This window comes from Dermacentor variabilis, chromosome 7 (genome assembly GCF_050947875.1).
Source record: "Dermacentor variabilis isolate Ectoservices chromosome 7, ASM5094787v1, whole genome shotgun sequence".
In the NCBI taxonomy this organism is placed as follows: Eukaryota; Metazoa; Arthropoda; class Arachnida; order Ixodida; family Ixodidae; genus Dermacentor; species Dermacentor variabilis.
The window spans coordinates 46,618,316-46,644,907 of NC_134574.1; the positions used below are offsets into that span (position 1 = coordinate 46,618,316).

At 45.7% G+C, this 26,592-nt stretch overlaps 1 protein-coding gene across 1 annotated transcript in view; it reads left to right on the forward strand.

Annotated features, from left to right (window-relative positions):
• LOC142588614 (putative oxidoreductase SERP2049) overlaps positions 1–10,173 on the forward strand; it is a 68,923-nt gene extending 58,750 nt beyond the window's left edge. Inside the window, exons 6-7 of the mRNA XM_075700449.1 lie at positions 8,087–8,256; positions 10,075–10,173. Of these exons, the coding sequence (XP_075556564.1) occupies positions 8,087–8,256; positions 10,075–10,173 (269 nt within the window). The remainder of the gene's footprint in view (positions 1–8,086; positions 8,257–10,074) is intronic.
• Positions 10,174–26,592: the final 16,419 nt, after the last annotated feature.

Genomic DNA, 26,592 nt, shown 5'->3' on the forward strand with positions numbered 1-26,592 from the left:
TGCTGTTGAAGCTTAGTAACGCGAAGTGGTAAGTGGTAGTCGGTAATGTGTATTGATTGGGTGCTAGGAGAAGCGAAGCACAGTTCATGACGGCGCAGTTACGAGTTGTAATTCAATGAGGAAATTCACCGGAATAAAGTAGGATCTGCAGGCGCAGGAAAGGCGAAATTGGAAATCACTGGAGCAGGCCTCAGTCCCGTAGTGTATATAAATAGGGTAATAGTGGTACAAGTGGTAAAGCTGCACCTAGTGGAAGTCCCGACACGGTCTTGTATAACGCCGATGCACTGAACAACAAAGCAGTACCTGTAAGCGCGCCTCAGTTCATTGCAAAAAAAAAAAGTTATTGTTGTAATGAACGTGTACATGTCTTGTTTAGCTCAGTATTAATGGATTACCGCTCGAAATTCAGATCTTCAGTTTCTTTGATTTAGCCATTTAGTGCGACAACTGTGTCAGGGCCCCTGCTAAGCCAATCCGCACAATGGGTATGTGGAACTGGGGAAGAAAGTACACGTGTACACATGTCCTTGAGTACCATTAAACTGCTGAAGCTGGTGAAATTAGCGAAGCTAGATTAATTTGTGAGATGATAAATACAATTGACGTTCCATTTCACTACTGGTTTACGTTGGGTACAAGGACTGAGCATTGACCATTTTATTGCCACAGTAGAAAGGAAAGCGCACGCATCTGCGACGAACCCGCATATCTACTACCGCCCACCTTTGGTTCCATAATCAATTATTTCATTTCATTTCTGTTTATTACCATAAAGACTGCTTGCGGGGTATAACATAAGGGGTGGGTGTATGAAAATAATACATGAGGTTTGCCCACCATGCTATTTTATAGAAAGAGCCCTTGTTACTTCTTCCACGAAGGCAGATGAGGTGGTGATGGCGGCGACGTGGTGAGGGAGGCCGTTCCAGTCTTTAGCTGTGCGATGAAAAATTTATAACGAGCAGGTGACAGTGCGGCGTACTCGGGCGAGCAACATGTTGTGGGTGGCGTTCACGCGCCGATATGCATGAAGGTGGTAAAATGATAGGTGCGTGGCGAAGCGAACCAGTGTAGAATTTATGGAATAATGATAAGCTCGCGATACGGCTGCGGTGGGATTGTGTGTCCAAACCACGCTCAACTTTTAATGGTGATGCGCTGATATCATATGTGTATGACGAGCGAGTGTACCTTACGGTGCAGTTCTATACGGATTCTAATTCGTTTCTGAGGTAAATCTGGCGAGGCTGCCATATGCGTGATGCGTGTTCAATTTTTGGTGTAAGCAGTGTTTTATATGCTAGGAATTTTACCTGTTGAGGACCACTGCGGAGGTTGCGTTTTAGAAATCCCAAGGTTTTGTTAGCAGATGATATGATGTTAGTTACATGCGAGCACAAGTTTAAATCATGCGTGTTCGTAATACCTAGGCACTTAGTTGAGTTCACAGTGTCGATTGGGATGCCTACAATTCTCTAGAGAAAGTAATGCCGATTACGCATGCGGGAAATTGATATAGATTTACAGTTATTAGTGTTTAGGACCATTACCCAGTTATCACGCCAGCGTGTATTGTTATTCCGATCATTTTGGAGATAAATGCAGTCATTACTGTAGGTGGTACTTCGATAGACAACGCAATCATCAGCAAACATGCGAATCTGAAAGGAAGCATGCCATGAAAGATCGTTAATGTATATTAGAAACCGGAGAGGACTTAAAACTGAACCTTTGGGGACGCCTGATGCTACGGGAAGAGATTCTGAGGCAGTTCTGTTAACACTGACGGACTGAGATCACTTATTAAGAAATTCTTTTATCCGTGTTAGGACATTGTAGTGGAAGTTCAATTGAGGAAGTTTTAATGATACGCGTTGATGAGCGACTTTATCAAACGCCTTTGCAAAGTCAAGAAAAATGATATCGGTCACATTGTTATTTTCGAAATTTGCTTGTAGGGGATGAAGAAAGGTAGCTAATTTATTGGCACGTGGCAGACCTTTACGGAAGCCATGCTGCGACGGAGGGAAAATTTATTACACTCTAAGAAATCCATTACGCGTGAGTATATGACGTGTTCCGGTATTTTGCAAGAGACACTAGTTATGGATATGGGACTATAATTTAAGGGTGAAATATGGTTACGTGATTTGTGGACTGGAGCGGCCTTGCTCTTTTCACAGTCATTTGGGAGCGTGTGTGATGATAGTAATTGCAATACAGCAGGGTTAGACACATGGCAAAGATGCACTTCGTGTTTTTTAGAACATTTCAGGTGATATTGTCAACACTGGCTGATGATAATTTATGATTATCAATGATTGCGGATATTCCATCTGGTGAAAAAATAACATCCGGCATTGGAGACATGGCCGCAACAGGAAAAGCAGGAAGAGGCACGTGTGGCTTGGTAGTGAAAACAGATGAAAATGCATTATTAAATAGTCTGGCACAGTTAAGATCAGGTAAAACTTCACTGTCTTCCAAAATTCTGACACGAGGGGATGACTGGGGATTGATACCTGCCAATTTTTATTTTTTTTGCATTACTGCTGAGCATGCAGTGTAGGTCTGAATGAAAAAAAAATAAGTGCTTCGGTTGCCGGATAGCTATGAAGTAGGCGCGTTCAGATAGTATTTTTCGCAGGAGCTAGGGTTTCGCCTTAGTTTAGGGGAGCGAAATCGACGTGTCCTTTTGTTTTCCAGTTTTCTTTAGTGTGTTCATGAGCCATGGTCTGTCCCGATTAGAGCGAAGTAATATAGTTGGTATAAACTACGCGAGGAGGTTGGCCTTCTTTTTTGCTAGGGCAACTAGTTTTCTTTTATCGAGCTATTTTCAAAACCTAATTCAAATGATTGATAGAAAAGGACTAGTCCGTTGTCTGTCGTGGTCTGATTACGTTTTTTGTACTTGCGGGTTGTTGTCTGATCCGAATGACATACTAAATGTAAAAAAGAGAAAAGAACACGCACTTCTTTGTGATCACTTATTTCATGTAGGTAGCTAATGGAGGACATGCTTACAGGATGAGTGGTTAGTATGAGGTTTAGGATGTTAGCAGTGCCACGAGTTGCACGCGTTGCCTCTGTTGTCTTATTGGAGAGGTTAAAATTAGAGCAAATGTCTAAGAATTCTCTAGCTCCTGTCATGCTGGTAACTGTGCTGGAATGTTTTGAGCAATAGACATGTGGGAACTGAAATCCCCAAAAAGCAAGATGCAAGGATTCGGAAATCTTTTGTTAAATGCTTCAAGGTGTTATTCAGATCGCAGGCGAACTCATGATTACTGTTGGGGGAACGATAACAGACAGCAAGATGTAGTAGCTGCGGATTAGCACATACGATAAGCCATATAATTTCTAGGTCAGTGGCAACGTGGAGTGCGGAGCACATTATATGTTCTTTTTTTACTTAGGTAAGAACGCGGACGCATCAAATACCCTGCATATCTTTGCGAAAAAGAAAATCGGAATTCGGTAGTTCATTCAGACCTCCACTCTCAGGTACATAAATTTTAAGCCATGTTTCAGTTAGTAAAAGTAGAAAACGGCCAGACGATGATACTAGGTCTGGTACTTGTTATTTTTTAAAAGAAAGCTTCTTATAATAATAAAAATAACAGAGATTGAAAAAGATTCTCGGTGGGCAGGTAGAGTACGTCGAGACGAACGCTGGTGACAATGCCGTTGCTAAAGTTGTTGGGCGGATTGGGATGGCTCATAGAAAATGTAGCGCTTTGAATCTATGAATAATGTTTTGAAGCGGAGAGGAAACGGAACTGATTGGTTTCTTGCAAAAGCGACTAGATATTTTCACGCATTCTGTACCATCTTAGAAAAAATCTTCCCCGATGCTGTACGTAGTGTTTTTAAGCTTGCGGCCATTCGACAAGGTGGCTTCTTTTGTTTTAAAGAAGGAAAGTTGGACAATGATGGGCCGGTTACGACCACGAATGTATCGACCTAGACGATGCGCTCACTCGATTTCTCTTTGCTCTAGGGAAATATTTATACGGTCAGAACACAGCCGAATGACCATTTCTTCTGACTGAGCAAATGATTGAGAGGTGTCAGTATCCGCAATGCCATAAATGATCACGTTATTGCGCCGAGAGCGTTATAGGCATTATCAAGGCCAGTTTCAAGGTTACAAACTCGATGGACCGTCTAAGCGGTGTAGGTTTGCAAGGTTCCGAGTTGCTGCTTAAAGGGCTCTATTTACTGGCAGTTTGTTTCAGCGCTTGTTAGACGTTTACTGAGTTCGATCAGGGCGTTATTACTTGCAATGAGATTATGTTTAATGTACCGTACTTGCGAGAGAAGTTTTGGAGCGCAAAGAATATAGTGTCTTTAGCTCCTCTAAGACTGCTGCTGTATAGGGTCCACGATTCAGTTCAATATAGCCTGATTACAGCAGCAGGAAACGCACAACAGCAAAGCACTCGCACGTCATATAAAACGAACACGGCGGGCTCAGCAGCTGTACCAAAAGCTAATTCCTCGCTCTTTTAGCAAATAAGCTTCGTGGCGGACCAACCTGCATGGCGAGCAGCATTGGGTTAGTCTGCCTTCTAGAGGCACAACCACTGAGACCACGAAACGAGTTGCAGAGATGCGGTTGATTTGTACCTGCCGTGAAGGCGGCTATCAATGACGATGGTGCTTGATTGGCTTGACCGAGGACCAGGAACAGCGGCGACAATACCGCTTGCTTATTTGTGGTGTTGGTAGTAGTTGCGCGAAGATGTGTCGTGATCGCCACGGGGTCATCGTTTGCGTGGGGCCATGATGCGCACGTATCTGGCATGCACGAAGGAGCGGTAACGGCCGGAGCATGGAGAAGGATTAGGATGATTGCCTCGGTAAACACCTGCATGGCGAAGACCAGCAGGTTAGCGGACAGTCAGGAGGCACAGCCACTAAGTCAACCTTTCACAACCCACATAAGTTTACTCCGACGTGCCGCACATGGTCGCACCCACACGCAGTATTAGTTTCCTGTAATTTAATGAGGATGAAAGAATATTCCTTGAGCAGAATAAGGGCTCGAGTAGCCGGCCCAGTTGCTTCCACCTGTTAGTGGGATTTATTTCCCAACTGCACCACAGTGGAAAATCTGTATCAGGTGTGGTGTAGTTTGCTATATAGCGGGTAATTCCACCGCTGCCTCCCTCAGAAGTGCAGCCATGTTATGTGACCACCATGGTGAATTCATAAGAGAAATCAAGATAACAATTATTACAGACTATTCTGGGACCTCCATCACAATGTAGGCCTACATTCGAAATAATAATTTGCTTTTAAACCGGCCGCCTTAAAAAAGAAGGCAATGAATCCTTAAATTTAGATTTATATCTGTCGTATTTCTTTATTTTACACCTTTCTTCACCGCTCTTCTGGCAGCAAGCATTATGCATGGCCTTCGTCCTCGTCGCAATGGGGTGTAGGCGTCTCGCTCGGTGCATGTCCAGCAGTTGGCGTTTGTATTTCTGCATAGCTTATGATCGTACAGTTATAAAGAATGCGCGAGAATAAAGTGTCAACCTGATGTTCTGCCGCCGAAGTTTCTCACACTATATATAGCGCAAAAAAATAAGGCAGCAAACAGGAAAAAGAGAAACAATGTACTCTTCTTGTGCCTCCTTCAACATGAATGCTCTCCGGTGGGCATTCCAATTTTGTAGATGCAAGCACTCGCAGCCCAACTTTTTCTTGAAGTGTTTTTAAAAAGTACCTGCAGTGAAAGTCAGTAACTATTGAGAACTGTGCTTCCAGTGGTTCTAAGCGTTTATCTCCCTTTATCTCCAGTCCAGCCGACCGCGCATGCTTAGCGGCTATGGTATTGGGCTGCTATGCACGAGGTCGCAGAATCAAAACCTAGCTGCCGCGGCCGCAATTCGATGTGGGCAAAATGCTAAAATGCACGAGTCCCGTGATTTGGGGGCACGTTAAAGACCCCCGAAGTTTAAATTGATTAAACTGCGGCGTGTTTCGTAATGAAATCGCGGGTCCTTCCATTAAAATCATAGAATTCAATTAAATTCTATTTAGTTTCAACAGCCAAAAATATCCTTTGTTTATTAAGTGCTTCCTCGTCTACCCTATACGTCGCCAGTATACCTAGGTGGCAATAAAGCTGATTGACGTCTCTTACAGAATTGTCTACCCGGAAACGCAAACGCACGCGATGTTGGCCTAGACTTTGATAGCTGTTCCGCACGAGGACGAACAATGTCGGCGCGACTCCGATACCACATATTCAAGTCCAAGTAAAATGACAACCACTCTACCGGAAGACAAGCACTCTACCGATTTCGTGGAAATTTGTTGCATTTGCAAAAAAAAAAAGAGAAATTTGCAACAAGTCCAGGGCGCGGCTTTCTTAAGTATCGTGAAGTGTCCGCTAAATTGGACTCTAATTTGGCTTCAAAAATGAACGCATTCACTTACCAATTCCTAACTTTACCACAAAAAAAAAGAAATACAGAATTTTTGTAAACAACGTCGGTTAGACCACACTGAGTGAAGAATTTGACGTATGAATGTGCTGTCTACGTGAAATTACCACAATATCCACAAAAACTTCGGGAAAATACTACTCAAAAATTAAAGTTCTAAGTCCCAACGGCGCATATTACACCACTTTTGCTGGAATTAGAGACATTCATGGGTACCCCTTAAAAATTTCAATGTTACTTTAATCATGTGTGATGTGTATTATACTTAAAACATCGGTATTGAAATTTTAAAAACAAACATTAATAAAATAATTTTAGAACCTCCTTTCTACAGGGCCTTTAATGAGACTTATTTTAAATGTAACAAACGCCATTATAACAGGTGCACTTACCGAGAAAAATGACTTCGTCGTTGTCATGTATTTAGCTTCAAGTTCCCTAGCTAACGCTTGCTGCTCAAATTCGAGCATTCGATGATCACTGCTACAATTTCTACACATACAATGCCTTGACGCTGATGAGTGAGTGGGTCGCTTTTCGCTTATCTGTTGCACCAGAGCATATGGAACTGGATGTTTGATGGTCACCATAGCATCAAACAAAGTTTCCCTTTAGCAGACAATTGCTGTAGTAGCTTGAAGTCCCTGATACACTTAAGATCGCCATACGCAGCTGGTAAGTCGTGTAGTGTCACATAGCCAAATTCACAGAGCAGTGCAAATGCCTTTGTTCTTAACCTCTACAGTTCGCCTGCGGATAGGAACAGTCTTTATCGCACTATTCTATTCTGCAATCAGGGTAGCCAGAAACTTGCCCCTTTTAATTCCCGCGGACTTCAGCGCCCCGTAGCGATATGCGATATGGCTTTAACAGCAAGAAAGCCACGAAGCTACTCGGATGTGCAGCCGATTCTAAGCTAATGCTTCTTAGGGATCCTAGGTTTCCCTTCACAAGGGGTAATTTGGTCAGTCGACACACAAGACCTCGCATTCTTCCGAAATATTGAGGGCAGGTGGGATAACCTCCAGGATAACTTGGGTAGTGACCACTACGTTCTCAATATGGCGGTGCAAGGTCAAATATAAATTCCGGAATATTTCAGGTTAAATGGCCCCCTCAAGCGAATCCTTCAAAGATCTAATTTCCTATCCTAAACAGGCCGTCAAAAACGCGAGCAAAGAAATTACCGCACAACTCCAAGTCCCCGAAATGAACTCGTGGTTAGCGTATCTTCGGCAGGATAAGCAAGCTCTCACGTAAAGGTGAAAAACGCAGAAATTAAATAGCCGACTACGAGCAAAACTAACGTCTGTAAACAAGAAAATAGAAAGGCATTACTGACCACTCTTCCTGCGACGAAACCGACGCTCTCATGAGAACAGCTAGCATGTGGAATCTGCCTAAAAGCCTCCTCAACGACAAACAGTCCAGGAGTGCGTTAAATCTCGCCATCGATAGGCTCACGCATAAGCAGGTCAGCTCGGGTCTCACAAACGAAGTAATTGTCAACGACCTGGCACGAATCTACCCACCCTTCAAGGAGGCAGATTTGGAAGGCGGAAACGCGAGATCGGCATACACGGGGCTAGACAGGCCAGAATTAGACGAACCTTTTACAATTTCAGAAACCAGACACGTGCTCTTCAACCTAAATGGAAGATCGACCTCCGGGTCCGGCGGTGTCTCCGACAATCTCCTCCGGAACCTGGACGACAAGGCCATCGAGATCCTAACTGCAGAGATAAACGAGGTGTGGAGCTCGGGGCAGGTCCCATCGGAATGGCACACCACCAAGGTAGTGCTAAACCCCAAACCTGGAAAACCACCACACATAAGTAACCTGCGTCCCACCTCCCTAACATCATGCATCTCAAAGTGGCCAAACATGCGGTACAAAATAAAATCGTCAAACACATTGAAAACCAGAAAGTATTTAGGCATAATCTAATAACTTTTCGAAAGGAACTCTTCAAGCCGAATGCAACGCTCCTCCTGAAAAGATCCATATTCGAGAACTCGACGCGGGACGTCCACGGAATCATTGGACTCGACCTCGCTGCAGCCTTTGATAAGGTAGCTCACGAGCATATCTTGAACGAAATTTCCTCTCTCTACCTAGGGCAGAAATCTTTATTTAACTTTCTCATTCCTATAGGAAAGAAAAGCTCACCTTCGATTGGGAAAAATCTCGGGTGGTCCTTACGAACTTGGCAACTGCGGAAACCGTCAGCACACGGTCCGATCACCGCTACTTTTCAATATCGGCCCGTATAAACTCTCCGATAGGCTGGCCGAACTGCCAAAAATAGGCGATGTAATCTATGCAGAAGACATCATAATCTGGTCCCTGGGCAGACCTTTGGTCGATCTAGAGTGATCCGGCCAGGCAGCCATAGACGTAATGGAGGAATTTCTTACGTGCATAGGTCTAAAGCTTTCAAGGGCCAAATCCGAACTCCTGCTCTACAGACAGTCTAAGCGGAGCGTTAAAAACATCTAGCCTCTTGAAACGCCGCCAGTCGGAATTAAGAAACCACAAAGGCGCCCAATTCCGATGGGGAGCTCCATCGAAACTTTAGGACTCTTGATCGACGCCAAAGGCTGCAATGTAGAAGCTCTAAACAAGCTAGGCGCGCAGGTGAACAATATACTGAGACTCATCACTAGAATCACAAGCAAAAGGAAGAGGACTCGAGGAGTACAACCTACTCAGGCTCTTCCAAGTTTTTTCATCAGTCATATTACATACAGTGCACCGTTCCTCAAGTGGAGCAAAGTCGAAAAGAACGAACTCGACACGCTCATAATGTCCGGCGTCAAAAAAATGCAGTCCGCATGCCCGGTAAATGTACTCGAACTCGGAACTCACAACTCCACAGACGAATTATTCGAACCACAGTTTACTGCACAGATTTCCAGGCTTTCGTTAACTTAGCCCCGCATTAGGACTCTTGATGAAGCCGGTATACTCCCTATACAGGCAATGCTCGACAGATACCCCCTGTCTAAATTAGCCCGGAAGGGCATAAAGATATAGTCCGTACTGAGGAACATCCACCCGATATTTAACGAAGCTAGCAGAAGAGCAAGGGCTACCACCATTCTTCAACGAATCGATTCCTACGGGGCAGATACATTCTTCGTCAACGCCGCCGAATACGGCCGCCAAGACAGGTTTGCCATATCGGCCGTTGACGTGCGCCAAGCACTGACCAGCGCCGCGCCAATCCACACGAAAAACACTCAAACGAGGCGGAGGAAACCGCATTAGCCTTGGCTATTCAAGCTGCAATAGATCCTACGACAATTTTCTCCGACTCGCGCATGACGCCAAGGGTTTCTAGTCCACTGCAGTTTCTAAACACGTAGCCGGCATTGTCAAGATATCCTTTCGTAGTACTACGGGCGAAGAAACTGGCAGTAATCGCATAGCGTGATTCCCGGCCCGCGCAAACGATACAACCAAACAAGCGGGTTGCAACCGTAACAAACGGGCCAACTTCCTGGTGCGTGAACTCACGAACTGCGACTGAGCTAACGGTCCGGCTCTCCCACAGGATTGTTCCTTCTAAGATCCTCTTACCACTTATCATGAGTTTACGTCGCATTAAAGACACCGAAGGAGGAAGTTGCCTGCCCCAAGGCCGAAGATGAACAGGGCTCATGCTGCTACTTTCAGGCTCTCACAGACGAGATCGCATCTCACTCCTAGAGGGCTAAGTTGAATAGACTCGAACTTCCCGCAGTCGTGCTCCAAATGCGGTCACGCGTGCTGCTCTTTCGACCACATGCTCTGACTGCCCGTACGGGCTCCGAACTTCAATACAAGTCCAACTTGGACGCTTTGCTGAAGAGCTTGGAATTCACGCACCAACTACAGACCGGACAGGGGGCCCGCGACGTCGCAGAGGGTCACCATCTCCTGGGTTCGTCATGGGCGGGGCCACCAAATAGATTGGTAACCTTCAGGTCCCCCAGTCATGTTCCTCAGGTCACATCAGTAAAGTTCTTGTCATTTGTGAATAGATCGATTATATTTCTCCATATGAAAACTGCTGGCTATCCCTTAATTGAGAATATACGTTAGCATGAAATGGCTACGGACAAAACAGATTGGTTCACTATGATCGAATCCCGGCCACGGCGGACGCATTTCGAGGGGGGCGAAATGCGAAAACACCCGTGTACTGAGATTTAGGTGCGCGTTAAAGAACCCCACGTGGTCGAAATTTCCCGAATCCTCCACTACAACATGCCTCATAATCATAAAGCGGTTTTGGCACGTAAGACCCTATAATTAATTATTCAGTGTAATGCTATACCCAATTTTAACATGGGTGTATTGCATGTTCACAAGGGCACACCCCACCACACCACACAGCCGGTGCCTAATTAGAAGAAGAAAATCAGCTGAAGGCTGCGCGACGGGCAGCCATATGCACTAGGGAGACCAAGTGCATTACCCAGCTATAAGAATAATGAATTCAATTTGCGGTTTGGGGTGCCAAAACCATGATTTGATTATGGGGCACGTGGTGGTGGACTCCGGTTTACTTTTGACCACCAGGGTACCTGTAACGTGGCCCCAATCCTCCAGACACGGGCGCTTTTGAATTTCTTCTCCATTAAGATGCGTGCCGTCGCAGCCGGCATTTGATCGCGCGACCTCGTGCTTAACAGCGCAATACCATAAGCGCTTAGCCACCGTAGCGGGTAGAAGGGCCTGAAGCTGCGTGGCTCCATCTCTCAAGGAGATGCTAAACCCCCGCAGCGGGAGAATGATGTGCATGGTGTCTTGTATATGCCTTTTCAACGTCGCTATTCAATATGACAAATAAAGCTTCAGCGTACTAGAAGTTACAGTTTTAGTGATATTGTAAACTAACATTATGAAGAAGTCTGAAGCATTGTATTTTTAACGTACGGGAGCCGAAAGTAGCGTGTGTAATGCGTTCCTGTACAACGTCTGGGGGACCAAAGACAGCGTTTTCGTTATGTTTTGGCTTCTTGACCAGGTGATCACGCTTCGTTGTAAAAACTTGCCAGGGCGTTCTCGCTTGACTGTCCAGATAACGGCTCTGGCTTTTGGCTGAAGGTCATCTGAAGATCGCCGATTACGGAGCTAAAAACATTTGATGCTTAATAACGTATGGAAGTCTCAGCTGCTCGGAGTTTGGTGTAATATTTGCATTTATTTCAACGGCTGATTTTTCTATTTTATAATTGTACGCAACCCTGTGGAGCTTCTTTTCACCAAAAAATTCTTTGACATATTTAAACATACGTTGCACTTATTTTTTTCCTCCGTACAGGCGAGAAACACTGCAGCGTATGCTATTAGCAAAGCTGGGTTGGATCAGCTTACCCGTTCATCTGCATTGGGTGAGTAGCATGTTAAGTTCTGTTTGGTTTTTACCTGCTAATTTTTCCTAAATCAAAAGTAACCTTCAACCGTGCCCACCATCTCAGTTAGTGGCGGACAGTGAATTATACATAATATTTGAAGACAACTTTCTCAAACTCCTGCGACACGAATTTACAACTCTAGGAAGATACCACACATGTGGTAACCCCTTTCATGGGGGATAGCACTGCATTTCGAAAGAAAGTCAACTGCACGTTGCATGGGAACAAGTATAAGTGTAGAATATATGATCTTAAGGCATTATCACAAATTTCGCCACCTCCTGATGTTTTAAGAAACAGGGTACCAAGCTGAAGGTGTCACACAGTTTAGTTTGAGCATACTGAATCTTTTCGCACCTTTAAGGCTTATAATCAGACTATATATTAAAAAACAACATGTCAGGGTCTAATCTGTGCAATTATTCATCTACGAATCAATCTCCCACTGCCATGACTCACACAGTTGGGCACATCATCCATCTTACATATGCTCTAGCATCAAGGCCATCTTCTTTCAAGTTCTAAAATGTGTTAGTGCCATGACAAGCGTCATGGTACGTTTCATCACGTAAATGCTAGTACATATAAATTTTAACGATGGAGAGAAACGAACATTTAAAATCTACGGAATGAAGTGTTGATGGCATGAAAGACAAATACGTTGTGAAACATGTCCCATCACTTGGTAAAATGATGACGCAGAGCATACTCAGACACTGGATCGCATAGTTTAAGAACTTGCCGATATTCTGCGGAATAGGCAGTTGCTCTAGTGATTGACAGCGTCCGAAGCAATAGCAAGTGCAATAGCTATTGAATTTCGCATTGTGACTCAGTGGTTTTTTGTTACCTACCGCAAATGAAGTCGAACAAATTATGCAGAGTGGCTTAGTTCAATGAAAAAAAAAAACGAATGCCAAAGATCATGTATCGTGCTACAATACATGCGCAAGAAGTAATCTATAATATTTATTATTATTATTATTATTATTATTATTATTATTATTATTATTATTATTATTATTCCTGTGGTTTACATTGTACATACAGTGCCTGGAATGAATATATTAAATGGTGATGGAACCGCCGAACGAAGGCCGCGTTACCCATTGTGTGCTAAGACACCGAAAACAAAAAAGAAATTTAGGGAACAAAAAAAGCGCCTTCAACAAAATTTATCGCTATTTGTTTTGGATGTTAGCAGATCATGAGTATCTACTCTACCTTGAGGTCCTTAAACGTAAAACGTCATCGAAACTTATGGAAATGTGAAAAAATAATATAAAACCCGAATACTGTAGATTTAGTGAGAAGAGAGAGAGAGAGATGCGAATGAAAGAAAGGCAGGGAGGTTAACCAGAGTTAAAGCCTCCGGTTTGCTACACTGCACTAGGGGAAGGGAAAGGGAAACTAAGATGCAAGTAAGAGCGCGCACAATAAGAAAGGCGCGAGAAAAAAAGAGGACAGGATTTTACGTGTCAGTGGCCTATCAGTATTTCTGATAGGCCACTGCCCCGCAGGAAGGCCAAAGTGCCTTGACCGACTTTCGGTGCAGCTGCAGTTGATGTCGGCGTGCCAAGACTGTCTGTTCTGAAAGTGGCCTGTCGTCAAGGCATGACAACATGCCCACTAGCCACAGCCGGGGCAAAGTACGTGTTCTATAGTGTCGCTGCCGCCGCAGTGATTGCAAGCCACGCCGTCGTCCATACCGACCCGGAAAGCAAAAGATCTTGCGAAATCAACACCAAGCCGCAGTCGCAAAGTACTGTTGTCTCGAGTTGAAAGAGTCCAGATAGGGGTCGTAGTCGAGGGGACGGGTCCAGTCGGTGCAGTCAGGTGTCCTTAAAGCTTGGTGTGTTCCATAAAGATCTTATGGCTTCATTTGCAAGCACACCAATTTTCATTGCTGCGTGTGTTCTTGAGAATGGTATGAAGTCTTTCAAGCCTTTCTCATGTACAGATCGTGCTCCTGAATCGGCATGTTCACTGCCCGTTATGCTACAGTGGCTTGGAATACGCTGTAACGTGACGTCGTGTACTTGCTCGAAGAGGTGGTAAACATCTCCAGCAAGAAACGTGATCCTAAAAGAGTTAAAACATCAGAATTAACGAGAAGCCCAATTTTCATTAGAAATATATTTACTTAATAAAACACATCTTCCGCTCAAACGTCCCATCACATAGACTCCAACACCCACAAAGTGAAATACAATTACCACACCAATGAACTAAGGAAGAAACGAACGTGCGATACAACGAGCGAACGAATGAGGATGAATGAGAACTAAAGACCTAGCGAGCGAGTGGAGGAATGATCGAACGAGCAAATATGAAAATCCAGAAGCTAGTGGGTGAGACTTAAATACCAGGTAAAAGTGGACAGCGATCGCCAAAGAAAATATGGTCTTAAAATGTGCTAGTACTTCTACCTTGTCTTACTGCAGTAACTGGTCTCGCCCTTCTGTCAATAATGTTTCAAGCGGCCAAAAGCGAAGCCAAATTTTTCAACCTGTCGCGCTAGCAACTGAGCCAATTTATGCATTTATATACGACGAAAACGCCGTGATGACAACGAGCATCAATTGGCGCGCCTCCGCTCGACGTTGGCGCCTCCACTGCGTTGTGGCGATGCAGTGAGCGATTTCACGTGGTCGCTCACCCAGCTGCGGACGCGGCCCATTGAAGGCAAACCTTCGTATCCCATATCGTGTTATGGCACCTGTGGCACACGTACCTAGTTCCTCTGCAGTGGTAGCAGAGCGGACAGTAATTCCGAAGCACGTCAAACGTCCGTTTTCCTTGGGGCGTTGCGCCGGCTCGCCGGTGGGTGGGCTGTAGAATGGGGTGGCAGAGGCTGGCAATGGAATTGCGGCATCACCGCGCCTAGACAGGGGCGTGTAGGGGGATCCTAACTATGAGCAAATAACGCAAACATTTGGGCTATTTGATGTTGATGCATTTGTTGTGACATAATTGCTAGCGCGAACAAGGCTACATAAAATTGATGGGATAAGACAGAGCGATGCCCCGGTGGCGTAGGCCATCACTTCAGGCTCGGGCTCTGGTGACTCCAGGTGCACTTCATGAACTCCCACTGACTGCTGGACTTCATATCGGACAACAGGTGCGAACGAGGCCACTTACGCATGCGACCTTGGCAACATCCTCGGATGGTCTAGTGCAAGTTGTCGGTGCCAATCGTTTGGACTTAGCACTTCGGCGCAAGCGCTTGATGGTGATATTGCCTACTGCGCACCTCTAGCGTCGCCTCGATGGCAGTGGCTTCCGTTGTGAATTCCGTAAATGAATTCGGCAGGTGGTGGACTAATCCGGTCAAAAGTTCCTGGTTTACTCGCCTCATCAGGAAACAAACTTTCTTCTCGTCAGTTATATTGGGGTCGGTATGGCAAAACAGGTGTATCATCTTTTCCGTGTAAATGGCAACGCTCTTGTCCGCAAGCTGTGCTCGGTCTTCTGGCAGAGTTTCTGACGTTTCCTTGCGTACTGCCCTCGTAAAAGTTTTGGAGAAGCCGTTGCGAGACAGGTCCCATATAGTTAGGGCCGACTCTCGTTTCTCAAACATGTCCTCGCGTATCTTCTAAGCATAAATACAGAAGGTGCGACTGCTCCTCACAGTTGCATTGTTGAACATCGCGACGCACTTGAATGTCTTCAGCCAGCTTTCGAGGTCATCATCCGATCATCCTCGAAATATGGGTGGCTCCCTGGGTTGCTGGATAACCATCTGCAACACTAGTGCCGTTATTTCGGTTGTTCGTTTGGCCTTGACCTTCCTTAAAGACGTCCCTTCTGCACCTGTAATTTTACCGCAAGTGGCTAATTCGGTGGTTTGGGGCGACATTGACGAGGTCCCCACGGTGTGGACTTGCAGGGGCTTCCGTTAAGCAAAGAAGTGCTTCCACTAGTTGTCGCGTTCTAGTGACTGTCAATAAACTGTAGAAAATAATGCGAATCGAAAGCAAACTCCTTCTTCGGAGAACTTGGGCTTAGAAAAATAAATACGATCAAACAAAATAATAGCGGCGCGACAAATCAGCTATGATCGAAATCTGATGAGTGGGTCAAGCATCATTGAAGGTTCGCGCGTAATCGCTGGTGCCAGCCTATCTTCCAGCAAGTACTACACAATTCCCGTCCTGCATATAATGCAGAGTGATCAACTAGTAGGTAACAAGTGATCAACTAGTACAGTTGTCAATAGTATGGTGTAGGAGAGCTGAAGGGGTATACCAGGAAGTGCTAGGTAAAATACAGAATTTCTAAACTCGAGTGTGTTTACAGTAGCTGATTTTCGCCACACCATTGCATACAAAAATTGAGCTCGTCAATCTTTTTTGTTTCTTTCAATCAGTTGTAGGGCGTGAGGGATGGGCCCAATAGTTCCCTTATTATCATTAGTATTTTATGCACAAATGTTTACAAATTTTGCTGCAGCTTGCGATTACGTTGGCACAAACCGCGATATCTTTCTGTCAGCGTGTTAACTTGTGCGCAGCTTCGGCATAAAGCTCTCGACGCGCATTTTCGTATGATCATCGCGCATTGTAATATTTTAAGTTAGGGTCAGACATCAGATTAGACAGAGATGCATCAGTACTGAGGTTAGTTTTTGCACTTAATTGGTTTGCAATTCATATAAGTCACGTAATCTGAAGTAGCTGTGTTCGCTCTAAATTATCAAAATAAAAAAACACTAGCCAATTTGTATGAATTCACGGCAATAGTTATTTGCTTTGAGATGGTAAACACATTACGAGGTACACATTAAGTACGTTCAAGTAATGTGAACAGAGTAAATTTATTATTTGAAAATATCATTGCTGTTCTATAAAGTGTCTTGATTCAAGGGGTGTTGGTACTAGTTAAGTTAGAAGTGCAGTATTACTTCAAGAGGTATTATTTTTACTTTTAATGTTAGCTGAAATAATATGAGCAACAACAAATTCAAATATACCGTGTGTCGAAGATAACACAAGTCAGGCATTTCATGGAAATAAGAAAAATCTCAAAAAAAAAGGTACAGGAGACATTTCTAAGACCTAAGCTGCTCAGTCGTCAGACCTCTGACGACTGAACAGTGCAGGTCCAAAAATGTCATCCTACATCATGTTTGCATTAAACATTTTTTTTGTTGAATAGCTTCGCTAAGATTTGCTGAGACTCCCTATCTGAATGTGAGCCTCTTTCACGCCTCCCGCAAATATGGTTGCATTCTGCTGAGGTCCAAAGCTTGATTCCGTTGTGAATGCAAGGTTCAAACAGACGTTTGAAGGAGCCAACCCTCCCGATACAGCTTTCTGTTGCTCAATACATGCTACATGAAATGTTTTTCCGAGCGTACAAGGTGCCCGCAAATACCCGCCAAATGTCTCGAGCAGCCAGTCGCGCAGTTTTCTTGCGTCTATTCGTGGGCTTCTTTCACGCTCGGAAAAACACTTCTATGCAGCAGATATTGAGACATCGGAAAGCCGCATAGAGAATTTTTCCTGTTGCTATACAATTTTCTCACTGACACGTTTCATCTAACTATAACATTTGTTAGGTTGAATAGATATGCAAGACTAACTATCTAATTAGGTGGAGTGCAAAAATATCCTGAGTATATCTAAGTGACGCCAATAAACATTACCTTGGTTGTGTGCAGCGTAGCATTTGCATATTTCTAAAGTTTGGCCCAAGTTAAGTGATGCACCACGTATATATACGCGGTGGGTTGTTTTAAGGTTAACAATGGGCCCTATAACGTGAAACTATTCCAATATGTTTTTTATTCCAATCTCCTGACGTCAAATTTGCGTAACCACCGACGCAAGCACTGGACGGTCACCCGCAGGGTTGTCTGAACAGACCAATCAAACGCTCTCCTCGTTCATAGGAGATCACTTTTGTTTGCTTGAAAAACGAATAACATTGCCTACACTGAGCGGCTCGTCTTATCTAATTGGCTGACAAGAGGCGAGGAGCATGCTCAAGTGGAAAGGTATTTGATGGGGCCGATCCACTGCACTCAAAGTCGATAATCAGGTGAAGAAGGTGGCGCCGGCGTCTGGGATTGGTCCGCTTTCCCTTAGCTTGCGGCGGCTGGTCGAAAATCGCGGCGGCATGCAACGGAAGCCTAAGAATGACGCTAAAACAGACCTCAGCAATGAATAGTTCGAAGAATGAGGACGTAAACGTGCCGAAAGTGCACGAAAACATTACACGGCCACGCAAGAAGTTTTATTATACGCAAATAAACCCATGCTTTCCGGCAGGTGCGAGTAGCCGGCGCCTGAGCGATCGGCGGCAGCCATCTTTTATTCCTTTCCGAACGGGCAGCCTGCTGCTATTCAGAAGAAAATTCAGTTTTGTTCGGCATATTAATGCATCTTTAACGCGTACACGTCACTTTGACGTGGTGAGTTCTTGCGGTTTTGTGAAGTCGCGTGAAAGGCAGGCGAAGTGGGTGCCACCTGAAAACTTTGTACCAATAGCCGAAGGCTATCGGCGAAAAGGCGTTGAAACAGAAAGAACTATCTTTCTTTTTTCGGTCAAATCATGCATAATCAGCGTGTACACGTCATATCAGATGGGGAGGTATTGCGGTTTTCTTGACGTCGCGTGACAGATAGGTGAAGTGGGGTAGGTCGAAAAAAATTTTTTGACCAATCGCGGAGGGCTGATTGCAGAACTGGAACAGTTTTACGTTATAGCGCCTAATATTTAAAAATAATCGCCCAGCATGAAGGAAGAATCCACTTATCAGCTTAGAATTTTCGAACAGCTCCACAAAACTTACATTGTAAATCCGTACGCATGATTGAAGAATTAACAAAACTTACCTATTTCACTTTCAGACTGATTTCCACGCACACATTGCAACGCACGAATTAAAGCCAGTGATTTCACAGGGCGCATACACTTAGGAGAAATCTTGAGACTAGCACCAGTACTGAGACAAGCGCAGTCGAACTTGCCGTAAGATAACATTGCTGTTTCACTTGTTGAACAAAACGCCTTTTTACACACTATAGCTAAAAACTTACAGGAACACCCATGCATATCGTCGAAAACTTTGAAATACATATCTCGAAACTGATGTCATCACTACAATCTGTTCGAACTTGATATCACTTTATAAGTCTGCGCCTACACCTCTTCCATTTCGATATGTGGCTTAAAGAATTTAGACTAAAGATTAATTAGCTAAATGTTTTATTTAGCGCCTGCGTCGGAGAGTATTGTATCTTAGGATTTAGAATTGTGCTAAATCTCAGGAGTGATGCTAAATAATTCTGTTAAGCATAACATAAAACAACACGAACGAATATATTTAGGGAAACTGAACCACTCACGAGACGCACCCGTGTTCTCTCTCCCTCTCTCTCCCTCTCAATATATTGTCGCGTAGCAATGATTGTTAATAATACAACTGTACAACTGTTAATGACGAAGCTAACTTTTTATTGTGTGAAGTTGTGCTCACAAAACAAATTACACTCAAAGCACAGCATCACGGTAAACACGGTCGGCGATCTTTGAAATCTGACCTCTTGGACTAGCGCGTCGGCTTCTATACATGAGTTATCGAAGATTCCAGGGTAATTGGTGGTTCTCCCGTGTCTTCGAGAATGCTCTGCATAGTTCCCGTCAAACATGTAATCCGATTTCACAAGCTTCGTCAACTAGAGACAGCACATAGAACTAACGATAGCATTACTGCCAGTCGGCCTAGTTGAAAAAGATTCATATTTCGAAAACTTTTTCGATCGATAACATTCGAGAAACTTCCGATACATACGGGCGCGCCCATAACTGAGCGATAACATTTTTTATCACGATTTCTTTATTGCGATAGCCATTATATCGACACTTCAGGCGCTTTTCATTTGTCAGTGTGGCTGTCGCCGTCGCCGTGATGTTCCTTATACAGCCCAAGGGCCATAGGCGCCGACTACGAGGAGGCCCGGGACCCGAGCCTCCTTTGCGGACTTTCCCACGGGGGGGGGGGAGGGGAGGGGCCGGGCCCCCCTCCAGGTGATGCCAAATCCTACGTCCCCCTCCCTCCAACCAACCTTATGCGTCATTGCCGGAGTTTCGTTAACCACATCGTTTGAGTTTTCGTTTGACTTGTTTCGACCTTCTCACTTAAAATTTTATTGTGGCTAGAAGCTAGATGGCGCGGCCGTCCACAGTGCAGTCACGTGGTATTTTTCCTATTTCGTAAAATTTGTTTGCTAGTCGGAAAAATAAATGCACGCAATTAGAAGATCGCTGAAAACACAGCAGTTAGATGTCATTTGGAGGTGCCTGAAAGTGCCTACAAGTGCCTCATTTACACTCTGATAATTATAACAGTACCTCTAGAATTAGAACATTATTTTTAATTGTCGAATTACCTTCCAGAAACGAAAGAATTGCTGGCGGCCACTCCACTGTACTGGAAACAATATGCACTAGGTTTTCTTCGAGTAACGCAACTGCTCTAAATTTATCTCTTGGTGCATGATGGTTGGGGCATCTTGTATAATTCACTCAGTAACCGAAATGAAGCCAAATCTGATTCACTCAAAATCAGAATCAATAGCAGTCATGCGCGGGAGCGTTTATACTCGGACTCAAAGAAAAAGAAAAACGAAGACCGAGCGGCTAACGCTTTGCCGCAAAGGCGAAACTGTATTAGTGATAGCGAAGTATGCGACAATTACACGAAGGAAGATTGCACCACGAAGAAACACGAGAATCTGGGTGTTGGAAGAGGATTCAGGCTGTGAAATTGAACTCTGTCCTATTATGGAGGCATAAATTCTCATATGAGGCCGTGACAATTCTTCGAGGTCATACGACGTTTCCTAATGGGCAAGAAATTATATATATATATATATATATATATATATATATATATATATATATATATATATATATATATATATATATATATATATATATATATATATATATATATATATATATATATATATAAACGAGAAGACAGGGGGTTAACCGAGGGGGGGCGATTTTTCTTAGTCATATCATAAGAAGACAACGAACACTGACGCCAAGGAGAGCCTAGGGACAATTACTTGGGCTTAATAAATGAAACAGCGAAACGATAAATTAATGGAAATGAAAGTGGATGTAAAAACAACCTGTCACAGATAGGGAACGGTGCCATAACCTTCGCATTTTGCGTGCTATGCTGCACGAATTGAGTAACCGCGGCGGCGTTTCCCCATCCACTTACTTGGGTATTTATGTTTCCTAGTAGAACCCTGGGTGTTTTAGCCAGCACCCCCACTCGCAGATATTGGCGGCAGATGTGGAACATCCTTTGTACCAATGGCGTCAGGAGAGCGTGATCTTTTTGGGTGCAGGCAACCGGTCAATAAACACACACGTGCTACCTGAAGGCATTCGTGCTGCCGGATTCGAGACCCTCGATATGTAATAAACAAGGAGAAAGGGGATTAATCGAAGGCCCGATATTTATTAGTCAAATCATTACAATCCAACAAACACTGAAACCTAGGGCAACATAAAGGAAATAACTGGTGCTTAATAACTGAAACAAAGAACCGATAAATTTCTAAAGAGATTGACTGGGCGAGTCCAACAAACACGCGGTAGCTCGAAAAGATACGCAGGGAGAACAAGATTGTGGGGTTCAAGCGCTGATCTCGAGCCTTCTGCTCGTGATGATGATCGCTAAGCCTGGAAGGTCAGTTTCTTCATTTCTTCATTACAATTACCCCCATCGCAAAAGGTGGAGCCAACCTGGCGATGTGACAGGTGGGTACAAGAGGGTTGAAGTATGGCTAGAGGCGGTCTAAATGAACAACATCATGTCCTCATTGACGATGGTCGCCATGCGGCGTAAGAGTTTCAATGACGTAGTTAGGGGAGAGTACGCTCAATGACGTGGTAGGGACCTTTAAATTGAGAGTAGTTTGAATGACGAACCAGGAACGCAGGGTGGTACATGCCGCCACACAAGTGCTCCAGAAGTGAATGTTGCGACAGGAGACTCGTTGGTCGTTGGTTTTTGGTCGGCCGTAATAAAGCGCTTGGCTAGTTGTCGGCGATCTTCAGAGTAACGGGCGGATTCCGACACGGACGGGCACTCGGAGGCATTTGGTGCGTATGGCAGCAACGTGTCTTTAGTGTGTGTTGGCTGGCGACCGTACAATAGGAAGACGGGGGAAAACCAGGTTGTGACTGGCGTAGCGGTATTATAGGCGTATGTCGCAAATGGAAGAACCAGGTCTCACTTTTTTTGATGAGGTGCACCATGTGTCCCAAGTATATCAGCAAGTGTCCGATTAAACCGCTAAGTCAGACCGTTCTTCTGAGGGTGGTAGGCAGTACACGTCCGATGTACAATATTGCACTGGTAGAGAAGGGCTTCAACTACATCGGAGAGAAATTCGCGGCCACGGTCACTGAGGAGGACCGTGTCGAAGAACAAAACGCTTGGGTGACGTCCTGTGCTGTAGCCGTGGAAAGAATAGGACGATGGCCTATCGGCTTCCCGCCGTGGTCAAGGGCAAATGTCCACAAAGATCAGTTCCAACGCGGTCGAATGGGTGGTCTGGGGACGGAAGGGTTTGTAATGAACCTGCAGCAGGAAGCGGTGGTTCTTTTCATCGCTGACACTCGTGGCAGCCGCGAACGAACTTGCGGAGAAAGCGAAACGTTCCGCGCCAGTAGTACCTATTCCGTAAGCGTTCATAGATCCTGAAGACACCGCTGTGAGCGCATTGCGGATCGGAGTGAAAGGACGCGCACATTGTAGAGCGCAGCGTTCGAGGGATAAGTAGTACCCACTTCCTATTATCTGGCGAGTACTTGCGCCGGTACAGGAAGCTATCACGAAGGCTGAAATGCGAAGCTTGGCCTGGCAGTGTTCGAGTGGTCGAAAGAGTGGGGCCTCGGATAAAACGACAAGAAGCGAAGTGTTCCCTGTGCAGAGGAGGTGGCGGTGATGTCTTGAGCTCACAATGGGTGGTCCATAGTGGATATGAACGCAGTTTAGCTGGATAGTGGTGTCCGCGACAGTGCATCAGCATCGCATGCTTGTGTCCGGAACGATATATAACGCGGATGTCAAACTCTTGAAGTCGAAGGGCCCAGTGGGCAAAGCGACCTGACGAATCCTTCAGCGAAGACAACCAACAAAATTTATGATGGTCCGTAACTGCATCAAACGTGCGGTCATATAAATATCGGCGGAACATGACAAGCACCCAGACTATTGCCAAGCATTCTTTCTCACTGGCACTATAGTTTGACTCAGCCTCGGCGAGCGTTCCGCTTGCATATGCGACAACATACTCTGCGAACCCCGGCTTTGGTTGTGCGAGAACAGCGTCGACGCCGACACGGCTGTTGTCGGTATGAACCTGAGTTGCGGCTGTAGGATCGTAGTAGGGCAGTATAGGAGGTGACGTCAGGAAACGGCGAAGGATGGAGAAGGCTTGGCTACACTCAGAAGACTATGACGAGAGATTGGAGGCAGTGCTTAAAAGTCGAGTCAAAGGCGCAATCATAGAGGCCAACTTGCACACAAACCGACGAATGTAGGAGCATAACACTACGAAGCGTCGTAACTGCATTGAAGTCATCGGTTTGGAGAAGCCGGTCACGGTTTAGCCGGGCCCGGAAGTACACCGTCCTTTCATACGACGTGACCGAGAACTGTAAGTTTTCGCGCAGCAAATTGGCACTCTTTGAGATTCAGTTGGTGCTGAGTGGTCTTCAGACACGTCAGGGCGTGGTTGGTGCGTTCGAGATGGGTTGCGAAATCTGTCACAAAGACAACAATGTCGTCGAGGTAACAGAGACATATGTGCCACTTAAAGCCCCGCAGAACCGCGTTCATCATGCGGTCGAAGGTGGCGGGCGCACTGCAGAGGCCGAAGGGCATAACATTGAATTCATATAGACCCTCACGCGTGACGAAAGCTCTCTTTAAACGGTCGGCCTCTGCTAAAGGCATCTGCCAATACCCGGAACGCAAATCTAACGAGGACAAAAACTCGTCACCTTATAAGCAATCAAGTGCATCGTCAATTCTGGGTAAAGGGTACACGTCGTTTCGAATGGCCTTGTATAGGCGCCGGTAACCCACGCAGAAGCGAATCGATTCATCCTTGATTTAACGAGAACCACAGCGCATGCCCACGGACTTTGTGAAGGGCGATTAATGTCGCGTTTAAGCATATCGTAAACATGCTTGGTAGAAACTTGACGTTCCACTGTGGAGGCACGGTAAGGGCGCTGTCGCACTGGCGAGTTGGAGCCGGTGTCGATGTAGTGAACAATGGTAGAAGTTCGGCCTAGGGCACGTTGGGCAACATCGAAAGAGTCGCGGAACTGGTAGAGCAGATGGAGAAGAGCAGAGCGTTCAAATGGCGACAATTCGTCAGTGATCAACGAATCAAATGGGTCGGCAGCTGGTACATCAGAAGGACTGAGAGCACTGACAACGTCGAGGCCGCGCCGAGCTAAATCTTGCTGCACGGAAAAAACTTGGTCAATATCAATGGGTCGCACGCATCCAAGGGATTCACCTTTAAGCAGTTGGATGGGATACGAAACAGGATCTGTGAGGCAGAAAGCGCTAGTTGCATCCAAAATAGAGAGGGTCGAATAAGGCAGAAATGGCTTCCGACTTAGAAGGAGGCGTCGTGGTTCAGAGAATGCAGCTTCATCCCATATGTTGGTGCAGAACACGGGGAGCAAAACAGCTGCTGTCGGCGGAATTCCTGTGCCTTGTGTTACGACTTGTTATTGTGCGGCTTAATGAGCGCGGCTGGAGGACTGCTCACACAACGGGAATAGCTCCGGTTCAGATGGGGCACAATCAATAATGGCATGATTACGCGATAGAAAGTCCCAGCCAAGTATGATGAGGTGTGAGTAGGATAAAAGTACAATACATTCATCAATGTAGCGCCCTTTAGCGAGAACAAGTCGAGCAGTGCAACCAGCTATAGACTGAATAGGGCCTACATTCGCTCTACGTAAGGGCGTCATCTCAAGAGGTCTGGTCACTTTTCGAAGCTTGCGGCAAAGCTTGGCATCTATAACTAAAACGGAAGTTCCGGCATCGAGAGGAGCATATGCATGGATGCCTTCTACAAAACCTTCAACAGTATTCGTAGGCAAAGTTGGAGGACTTGAGCATTTGGACAGCGCAGTTGTTGCCGCATAACCTGTGGGTGCTAGTCTGCCTCATTTTCAGGGGCTGGTCGACGACGCATAGGCTACAAGGAGCGGCGACGGGGTGAAGGTAAGCGACCAGAGGTGGGTTGCGGATAGTCACGTGAAGACGTGCTTGTTTGGGAATCCGGACTTTCATAACGAGAGCGTCGACGATTAATGTACTTCGGTGAATCGGTGCCGGAGTATCCTGGTGCGCGACGACGACAGTGTCGAGCGTTGTAACAAGGGCCGCCGCACGCAAAGCAGATCGGCAGGTAGTCGCGCGTTCGCAAGGTATTTGCAGTGATGGGAGAAGCTCATGTCACAGACGGCTGAGTCGGGGCTGCAGTAAACGACACCCCATGGAACGGTGAGGGCTGTTCTAGCTGCTGCCGCTTTACTGCCCCAGCGTAAATAAGAGGCGCGGTGACAGCGTGCAGCGGAATGGGCACAGGCATGGCCTCAGAAATCTGTTGTTGAGTGACATGTCGAAGCACAGCAGCCAGCGGGATTAGTTGCTGCAGCTTCTGCTGCAGTGGAAGCTCCTGACGCTGGGCAAACGGCAGGAGTGACAACTGACGGGCCACCCCCTCCCGTACAAAGTCTTTCATTTGTGTGAGAAGACGTGACGGGTCAGGCATGATGTCCAGTGCAGCGAGTGGTTGGTTGTACGTCTGAGAGGAGCGTCGGGTGAGAGACCACTGCCTTCTCAAGTCGTCATAGCTTTGGCACAGGGTTACCACTTCAGACACAGTGCCAGGAGATTTCGCAAGAGGCATTTGTAAGATATCGTCATCGACACCCTTCGTAGTATGCGGTATTTTGGCACTTTTGCTCATTGAGGCATCAACACGCCTGCAGAGATAGATTATGTCCTCAGCATAGGTGGTAAAAATTCATTTGGTGCCTGTGCCAGTGGGTGCATCCGTTGTTCCGCGCGTAACTTCCGCAAGGCAGCGCGACCAAAAACGGCAGATATTGCTTCCTTGAAAGCAGACCATTTCTCAAATTCAGATTCCTGGTTCGTATACCACAGCTTCGCCACGCCAGCCATGTAAAAGTTCGCAGTACTCAACATAACAGCGTCATCCCACTTGTTGGGTCCACAAATTTTTTCGTAGGACCACAGCCAGTGCTCGACGTCCTGGTCTTCCGTACCCAAAAATACGGATGGGTCTCATTGGCGAACCGGGCCGCGACAAAGGGCGGCCGGCATAGGTGGCCGCGGTTGGGCAGCCTCAGCTTTCATGGCCGAGTGCAACGTGCGGCATAGGAGTTTCAGGGTGACGGTGATGTACGTACCCGCACCACCACCAAATGTAAAGAGGTTTATTGGACGAGTCCAACAAACAGACGGTAGCTTGGAACAGTACGCTGGACGAACAAGATGGTGGTGTTCGAGCACCGATCTCGAGCCTTCTGCTCATGATGATGATCGCTGAGTCCGGGGTGCCATTCTGTTCATTCTTTCAATATAAATTATTCGAATTGAAAGTGGATGAAAAAATAACTTGCCGCAGGT